An 8,911-nucleotide genomic window follows, 5' to 3' on the forward strand; every position below is an offset into this window, starting at 1 on the left:
GACAGACAAGCTGCATTTGTCTCCCAGGTAAGGGGCTCCTTTAAAGGAAGTGGAAAGAACAGAGGCAAAGTGCTTTTAAGGGGAGGGATGCGGGGGAGCAAGAAGGGACTAGAGAACGCTCCATCGTGCTTCGGCTGATGAAACTTTCCAACCTCTTATGTACGACTGGCAGAGTCGCCCCAGCCACAGGCATCCTGGATTGCTGCAGGAGTTCAGTCAACGGGTGATGTGGATCTGGCCTAGCCGCAGCATTTGCTGGGCTGCAGCGCGCTAGTCTCCAGAGGAGACCAAGCGCCTGCCCTGGAGTAGTCACAGGAGACAATTCAAGCAGAAGCAAAAGGGCAGATCAGCTCCCTGCAGCTGTTCAGGAACAGAGCCACCAACAAAGGGCTGGGCAGGGGATTTCAGGGTCTTTCACTGTTAAAGTAGCCTCCAGCCGGCAGGCCTGGGTATTCTCCGGAGGCGTGTTTGTTACACGGCGGCACGGCCCATGGGTTTGGATGCCTTTGTTATGGGAACTCCGAGCTGAAGCTGGTCTTGAGGTGGAGATCTCGTTAGCAGATGCAGAAGCCACCAAGCTCCCATCCACCATTGCTCTGGGGACGGATCCTGGGGTGGGGCTCCTGGAAGCACAAGGGCTTGTGGGCAGGATGGAGGAGGGGCGGGCAGGAGGCTCCACAGCAAGAGAGCTGGGCGGGGGGGCAGTAGCCAGGAAGAGTGGGAAGAGCAGTCATCAGTTTCAGCTGCAGGGGTCTGAGAAGGGAGGAGATCCCAGTCCAACCTCTGCCCAGGCGGTGTCTGCGGCTGTGTGCAGCGAGGGGCTTCCCCAGCGGAGGAACCGCACCCACCAGCCTCTCCGACGAGCTGCAGAGCAATCAGCCGGCTCCTTCCACGCTCGCTGCCGTCCTCCCGGCTCCTCAGCTGAGAGTTTTCATCATGGCGTGGGCCTGTCTCAGCTCTGAAAGTGGAAGAGGAGACGCAAACAGCCAATGGGGGCAGAGTGACCTGGATCTCAGCAGGGGCGCTGCAGCCAGTTCCCAATTCACCAGTCACAGCAGGGCAGAGAATAACCTCTGCGCTGTGAGCAGGAACAGAGAAATGACACGACATGGAGACAGCCGATCTCTGCCCCGGCCAGTAGGGAGAGCAGTGGGGACACAGGAGAGGAAGCACCAGCTGGCAGGGCGGGGACGAGGCGAGCGATTCCAAGTTGCCCGTCTGTCATCTACTCACCTGCCAGTAAGACCCGGAACTTCTCTGCCGACACGGTCATGGCAAAGGGCTCCGTCACGCCTCGGTCTCCGTTTCGCACGGTGAACTTCAGGTGCACAAGGGGCTCATAGACCGGCTGGAGCTCGCTGGAGCTGAGCGTGTGATCCACCCTCCAGGACACAGAGTCCAGACGGTTCACTGAGGACAGAGGCAGAGCCAGTCTCAGGTTTGCACTGTCAGTGTAAAACACTCTCTATGCAGAAGCTGGCGATATGGATTTAGGAAGCATTTTTCAAAAGCATTAAGCGGCTCCACCCACCCCTGAAATGCAGCCACCTCTGGTGTGTGCAACACAGCAACTGTCTTACCAGCCCACAGCGACAATGTAAGACATTACAGGAAGGAAATGTCTCCAGTTGAAATAACAAGGGAGTTTAGGTCCGTGGAGTGGAGCCCTCCGAGATGGGGTGTGGCTGGGATAACGCAGCTAACACCCCTCGTTGCAAAGATTCCCATGAGTCCAAGCGGTTAGCACCGCCTCAGCTCTGTCTCTCTTTATGGCCAAGAAAGATAACGCAGAAGGCAGTGCACCACCTAGTGCATCACCTGCACCACTCCCTGCTGCACTTGGATTGTCCCGGAGGTGAACTAACCTGACCAGATCCTAACCTGTCGGGCTGACAAGGTCACAGCCCAAGGGGGTCAGACAACAGGGTTCTGGTCCCAGCTCCTGGTCATCCCCTCGGTTGCTGCTGAAAACCCATCTGCCCTCAGCAAACTCTGATCCTATCCCACAGTCCTCAGGAGCAAGTTCTTCCCAGGAAGTCCCAGAGGAGAATGGCTGGGAAAGTCCTATTGAACTTCCCTCCATGGACACAGGGGAAGAGCTAGAGGGGTGGGGGCAGTGGGTGCCAGCCTGTACCCCTGCTGAAGGGGCATCTCCCATCCGCTGCCTGGAGCAGTGTCAGGTTTGCACAGCCAGAGGGAGAACACTTACATCTCAGGCTGCGTGTCCTCAGGCTGTCCTGCAGGGGGCTCTGTTTCTCCTCATAGGACCGGCACAATCCTGTGGCATGTTCTACAAAACAAGGAGACCAAGAAACCACCCACCAATGAGCATCAGATGGGTCCCTGCACAACGCGACTTTGGTTCCAACAAGCTCAGAAGGGACCCTGGCTGCAAACTGCTGAGCTGGGCTGTTTAGCAGGGGGACTCTAGCAGGATGCTGACACTGGGGCACACGTGGGATAACGGGGGGACGATGGTACCATAGGGCATTTCAGTCAGAAGATGGCCCAGCTACTGCTCTGAAGTCTTTCCTGCTGGTTGACACAGCGAGTTCTAACTTCTCGCTGATGGGAGAATGCGGGAGACACGCAACCCAGCAGCGATCGCCTCCTCCCCCAGAGAGCCAACGTACTGAACTCCACACAGTGCTGGAGCAAGGGTGGAAGGATACAGTTATCCAGGGTTACAGCCTAGTGCATGGGGTAGACAGACTCTGCTCCGCTCCCCAGCGCCCTCCTCTGGCTGACGTCGCACAAGACAGTCGGGCTGCTGCTACTGATCCCAAGGCTCCCCAGTGCGCTGCAGCCCTCTCCGAGGGACCCATCCCCTGGCACTTCCCCTACCTTTGGGCAGCCCCAGCTGTTGCAGCTCGCTGGACAGAGAGTCGCTGTCTACGCTGTGTTTGGCTGCACTGGAGAGGATGAAGCTGAGCACAGCAATAGTGGCCTTCACATCCCCGGACTCTGGAGAGAGGAGGAGAAACCTTTGGGACTCTGTATGGCAGCAGGGCTCTTCCCTGCAGGGAGGCAGCTTTGACAGACCCATACAATTGACGTAGGATCCAACAGCCCTTGACGTGGCCTGTCCTTTGCAGTTCATCATCTGCAAGAGACTAGAGAGGGTGCACGGACAGACGCCACCTCGCACTGGGCCACGAGGGGCAGCAGGGAAACAGGCAGAAAGAGCTGGGCTCATTGTCACCAACCTGGGTAAGAAGCAGTGATGGGCAGGGGACTATGTGTGTGTTGGGGAAGGGGAGTCAATGCAACCGGCAGGGCTCAAAACAGGTTAGGATTTAAACAAGCCTGGGACAGGCAGGGGTTAAGTCTAACTAGAATCAATTGATGCTAGGGATCCAAATACTAATAATGGCCAAGGACCTGTACAAGCGAACACGTAGCTCGTGGCAAGCTGGGGTGTAAAGCTACCCTGCCCTAGCGAGCTGCGCACTGTCCGTGAGGACCCTGCTGCCGCGGACTAACAGCTCCCTAGGGCACTTTCCCCGACTGTTTCCAAGCAGGGCAGCTTCCAGGCGCACTGCAGAACTCGGGGTGTGGAGCAGGGTGCACCCGGCCACCTAGCGCGTGGCAGATTTACACCCTGGCTTGCTGAAACTAACCATTCGTACAGCCAAAGCCTAAGGTTAACACTGCACAATAACCAGGCCAGTGGCGGTAGGACAGGGCCAAGCCACAGCACAGCAACTCAGCCGGGGTTAGATCATTCATAAAAACCAAACCAGACATTTCACAGCTTACATCATGGTCCCATCTGGCCTCGATTGTCCAGTCTGACCTGTGTAACACAGCCCATTGGGCACCCCTGAATTAATGTCTGTTTGAACCAGAGCAGATCTGGATTTAGAAATTGCCAGTGATGGAGAGCACTTGGGCAGTTGTTCCATCGGTTAATGACCCTGTTAAAACACCTTATTTCCACTCTGAGTTTGTCTAGCTTCAACTTCCAGCCATTGGCTCATGTTAGACGTTAGTCTGCTAGACTGAAGAGCCCATTATCAGCTGTTTGTTCCCCGTGTAGGTACTTACAGGCTCCCATCGAGTCACCCCTTAACCTTCTCTTTGTGACACTAACCTGGCTGAGTTCCTGGGACCCCTCCCCTCCCCTCCCCTCCCCATCGCCACAGTAAGACAGCAAGTTCTGCAGGACAGGGACAGGGGCTGTTCAGCTGTTTGGGCAGCGCCTGGGAAGTTTTGATTGCTACTGTGATCACCACAACCACCAGGCCAGGGGCACTTCCACACACTCGAGAAATGGTGTTCCCCCCCCCCCCCGACACAAGGCCCAGAACCACCCAAAAATATAAAGCCAGGGCAGTGTTTGGGGTAAGAAGGGGGAACTCATCAGGCTGCCGATTAGCAGCATCTCCCCCAAACGGAACAGGGGCAAGGACCCTGGGAGATTAGCAGGGCTCCTGTGCTTGCTCATGAGCAGAGCGTGCGGTTGGTTTCCAATGGCTGTGCATTAACTCTTCAGGCCTTCACTGCTTCAGGACGTGCCTCTCCACTCGTGACCCCAGCCAGCGACACTTTTCAGGCAATGTGGCTAACAAAGCCGAGCCTGGCGCCCATAAACGCTGCAGGTAAAATGTTCTCAGGCCAGGGCACTGGGGTGTGGAATGGGCCGGAGGGGAGGTAAGAGTCAGACAAAGCCTGGCCTAGCATCCCAAAGCCACCGGCTTGCCACAGCCTCCCTGCCGTAAGCACAGACAGAGGAATGTCAGTTCTAGTAATGAAGCCAGCAAAGCTCCTTGGAAGGTGGATGAGGCAAAGAGCCAAATCCACTGTGATGGCCTCACGGACAGCACTAGAGGAGCCCAGGCTACGGACACCCAACGGCTCTGGAAAGGAACAACACTCACCAAACTTGGCATCCGACGTTAGCTTCAGGATCTTTTCATACTGCAAGAGAAGAGCAACACCCAGGTCCATCAGCCCCAGGGGAGCCTGCTCCCGGAGCACACGGCACGGTGCAGAATGATCACTGAGCCCTCGCTGAGCAGATCCCCCCTGGGGCAAGCAGAGCCAGGGTAAGGCCAACACTTCCACAAGGGGCGTCTGGTTTCGGGTGCACTTGGAGTCAATAGGAGCAGTGGGGGCTCAGCACTTCTGAGTAACGGGGCTGAGGTGTCTCAAGGGGGGACCCAAATTATTAGAAGCTGCTGGATTTAGCCTAAGTAACCTGCCCAAGGTCACATGGGTGATCGGGAACTAGGACTCCTGGGTTCCTGGCTCCCACTAGCCCAAGCTGCCTTCACAATGGGGGGGTACAGGATGGGCCGTTCCCACTGGCCACTAGTGCTCCAGGCATGTCCTACAGGGAACCTCCACAATCCAAACAGCGGGTCAGCTGCTGTCTGTGATGGGTGTTACAAATGGCTCAGCCCCATGTCCCCAAGCGGCCAAACCCCCTTGCTGGGAGACCTCAAGGGAATCCGTGTTGTCAACCACCGGCCATTCCCCTAGCGATGGCAGGGCCAAGGGGTGGATGAGGTGAAGCAGACCACACAGTACCCTTAGAGAAACAGACACTAATACTTACTAGTAAGTACTTAGCAGCCGTACGGCCCTTTCCACCAGCAAATCTCCCCGATGGGGGAGTGTCACTGGCCTTATTTTACAGATAGGGACACAGGCTTTAGGCACCCTGCCCAAGATCAGTGGCAGAGCTGGGAATAAAACCCAGGTGTCCTGACTCCCAATCTGATCCCTCCCACCCCCACTCCACCGCACTGCCTGCCCTGAGGCTGGCCAGCTCGACATGGCCCACACCACTCAGCCAGGGGGAGGGGAGACTTGAGTCTCTGCGATTGATTGCTGGATCCCTGCTCAGTGGGGCTGAACGTGGGAGAAGAACGCCCTTCACTTACATCAATCCCCTCTCCCTGCAGGTCCTTGAGCACCTGGCCACAGATGAGCTTCAGCTTCACCGAGGACTGGAAAGGAGAGCGCAAGAAAATAAAACCCCACGGCAGCGCTGGGCCCGGCAGGCACTGCCTGGCAGGAGTCTGAGCTCCCCTCAAAACACACGCTCTCTGCCACATCAGGGGGACCCATTTCAACCTTGCCCTGCCCCAGCCAAACAGCCACTGGTTTGGGTTGTTTAAAAACTCACTTCTCTGCCACTTTGGGGAACATCATGGTTTGGATTCCACAAAGAGACTCCCTGAGTTTTGGATGCAACGGTCAGGCTAAAGCCCCAGCCAACTCTTGTGCTCCACTGAGTGTATTGCTCAAGCCCTCAATCAAAGCCTGTTCTACGTACCTCCCGAGCCTCTCCCTGCTCTCTTAGGGAAGCCCAGTCAGCCAGAGACAGGCACAGAGTTCATGCTGGTTGCTCAGGGACCTGAGCTCTTCCCCTTCACCAGATACCCCGAGTCCCAGAGCTCAGATCAGGATGCATCACTCAGATATTCCCATTGCTCCCCCAGGCCGTCGATACCCCTCTCGACGGCCAAGGCTTCGTGCTGATTGTCTGGTTTCACAGCACCCGATACCATCTCTGGGGGGGGTTTAAGAGCAAAAATTGCTCAGACCCCAGGGTGCAGGGCACCGGGTAAGCTCCAGAAGAAAACAGAGAAAGAGAAAGCTTCCACTTAACTATTTTAGCCAAGGTGCTGATTTCGGCCAGGACCCAGTCAGGACAGTCCAAGTCTCCGCAGAACCGGAACCTCTGGAAGGAGATCGGGGGCAATTAGGACCCAGGCGGCCTTTGGGCCAGGGGACGTCAGCGGCAGAGTGTCCTTTGCAGGGCAGCCCAGCTATTCTTGCCAGAGCAGGGGAACCCTCATTTCCCCCCGTTATTGCTGCCCTGCCCTCACTGCACCAGAAAAGCCGTCCCTAGATTTCTCTCCTCTCTGGGTACTTGGCTGCCCTCATCTCCGGTCTCTGCTCTGGCTGAGCCTGCTGCAGAGTCGGACGGCAGCTGGGTCGATCCGGAGCTGTACAAATAACTCTCCCCCCCAGGCCCTGGGTCCCCACTGTATAATGCCCCTGCAAACTCAGGCACAGCGGCTCCATGCACGGAGGTCATCAGCTTTTGGAGCAAGCTCCTGGGGAGAACGACTGGACACAGCTGGCCAAGCTCAGCCCTGACACGAGGGGATGCAAGTGCCCTGAATTCAATGGCCCCAGGCTGAACTGGGCCCAGAGTCTGAAAGAGAGACACTCATCCCGGGAGAAGGAAAGAGATGGACGGGGCTGGGGTGTGCCCAGAGGGATCAGTCTGATGAAGGGGTGGGGTGAAGGTGGGGCAGGGCAGATGGCCCCTTCCTGTTCCTAATAGCTACCAGTTAAGCTGCGGCTTCAGCAGTTTAACCCAGCAAATGCTGGTACAGACCATGAGCCTGCATCCTGGAGCAGCTGCTTTATACCGGCTGCAGTTACACAGCGAGAGCAAGGGGACAAGTCTCTGGCGTCTCATGTATACAGGTCCACAGGCTACAGAACCAGGCATAAGCCTCTCAGAGCAGGGGGCAGATGTCTGGGTCAAGGGGAGGAGGACAACTGATTCCCCACTCCCCGGGTGTTTAACATTATCATGGCTCTGAAATTATCCTTTCCATGCCCACTTGTTCCCCTGCACATCCAGTGCTGATGCCTTTATTACTCCCTGCTTTAGAAACACAGGTGCTGCTACAGCAACAGCCCATCACGTCCGGCATCCTGCCCCCAGCCCTGGCCAGAGCTGGCTGCTTCAGAGGAAAGATGCATTACAAGGCGTTTTCACTTGCCCCATCCTGCAATCCAGCACTTTGGGGGGTGGGGGTGAGGCAGGGAAGGCAGCGTTTCCTTCCTGACCCCTGCAGGCTACTGGCCTGCATCCTGAAGCATGAGATTCATTTATCCTGAGCACACTTAACTAGGAGAGGTATTAGAACTCAAAGGGCTGCCACTGTGGGTTCCCCGTGCCAATTACCTACTGTGCAAAGGGGCAGCTCTTTCTATTTGCTCCAGCTCCTTCCCGGGCCCCCACTGATCTCAGGTCACTGGAGGGAGGGAGCACTTTTTAAGCCAGACCCTTCACAATATTTAACCCAACCCCCACCCCGATGCACGTGTTAGGCAGCTGGTGACACTGGCCTGGCTAATCCCAAGCACTGGGCTAGCAACGGGGAGTCCTCAGGCATGGCTCCAGCTGTTACCCAGAGTCCCTGCTGCCCCGGGGACACAGCTCTGCATCGCCCCAGGCCCCCAAATCCCAGCAAAGCACTAACACCCCCCAGCCATGCACAGCGCCTGCGCTCACCATGGTTTCCTGCTGTCCCTGCAACGCCTGGCAGGCGACCCCTCAACCACAGGAGAGCTGGAACCCATCAGCTGATCTCGGAGCGCAGTCAGCTGACCACAGACTTCCCTACGCTGCAGCCTGTCAGCCGCGCTCTGAGCTGAGTCAGCTGACCGCAGATTTAGTGACGCTTCAGCCATGGAGCCTGCTGGCTTATTGCACAGACTGAGGGTCAGTCGGCGGCAGCTGCCAGGCTGTTACCAAGTCCTGAGACAAGGTGGGGGAGGCGATGTCTGTTATGGGGCCAGCTTCTGTTGGTGGGACAGACGAGCTTCCGAGCCACACCGAGCTCTTCTTCGGGCCAGGCTGTGTACGCGTGTCTCTCTCACCAACAGAAGCTGGTCCAATAAAAGCGATCACCTCCCCCACCTTGTCTCGCTAACATCGTGGGACCAACACGGCTCGAATAACACTGCATCCAAAAATCATGAGTTTTTTAAAAACTGCTACTACCGTTTTCATTTGGTGTCTGGTTTTTGAGGCTTCAGGTCTTATGTTTTGAAGCTTTTTCTATGCAATGCTGGGTGCTGGAAAATGATGGGGTTTTTAAATGGAAGCTGAGATTCTCACATAATCTCATGACTCCATGAGTTGGGGCTTTAAGGC

General features: G+C 56.5%; 1 protein-coding gene across 2 annotated transcripts; it reads right to left on the minus strand.

Annotated features, from left to right (window-relative positions):
* Positions 1–240: 240 nt before the first annotated feature.
* COMMD4 (COMM domain containing 4) lies at positions 241–8,349 on the minus strand. Of its 2 annotated transcripts, XM_065412609.1 has the most exons (8): positions 8,267–8,349; positions 6,620–6,691; positions 5,889–5,954; positions 4,881–4,920; positions 2,845–2,964; positions 2,210–2,290; positions 1,234–1,410; positions 241–958 (listed from the first exon to the last, which is right to left on the minus strand). In XM_065412609.1, exons 1-8 carry the CDS (start codon positions 8,267–8,269, stop codon positions 918–920), a joined length of 600 nt encoding a protein of 199 aa, XP_065268681.1. In that variant the 5' UTR covers positions 8,270–8,349; the 3' UTR covers positions 241–917. The 2 variants fall into 2 exon arrangements, with proteins under 2 accessions (XP_065268681.1, XP_065268680.1); XM_065412608.1 differs by lacking the exons at positions 4,881–4,920; positions 5,889–5,954; positions 6,620–6,691; positions 8,267–8,349 and having other exon boundaries at positions 2,845–3,196.
* Positions 8,350–8,911: the final 562 nt, after the last annotated feature.

Source organism: Emys orbicularis, chromosome 10, assembly GCF_028017835.1.
Source record: "Emys orbicularis isolate rEmyOrb1 chromosome 10, rEmyOrb1.hap1, whole genome shotgun sequence".
NCBI classification, from domain to species: Eukaryota; Metazoa; Chordata; order Testudines; family Emydidae; genus Emys; species Emys orbicularis.

Excerpts from the sequence above, each read along its gene's own strand:
- COMMD4 (XM_065412608.1), bottom strand. The coding sequence starts at position 3,196 with ATGAGCCCAGCTCTTTCTGCCTGTTTCCCTGCTGCCCCTCGTGGCCCA. Across the intron at positions 1,411-2,209 it reads GAGGACACGCAGCCTGAGAT|TGAACCGTCTGGACTCTGTG; the intron begins GTAAGTGTTCTC and ends CTCTGTCCTCAG. Across the intron at positions 959-1,233 it reads GTTCCGGGTCTTACTGGCAG|AGCTGAGACAGGCCCACGCC; the intron begins GTGAGTAGATGA and ends TTCCACTTTCAG.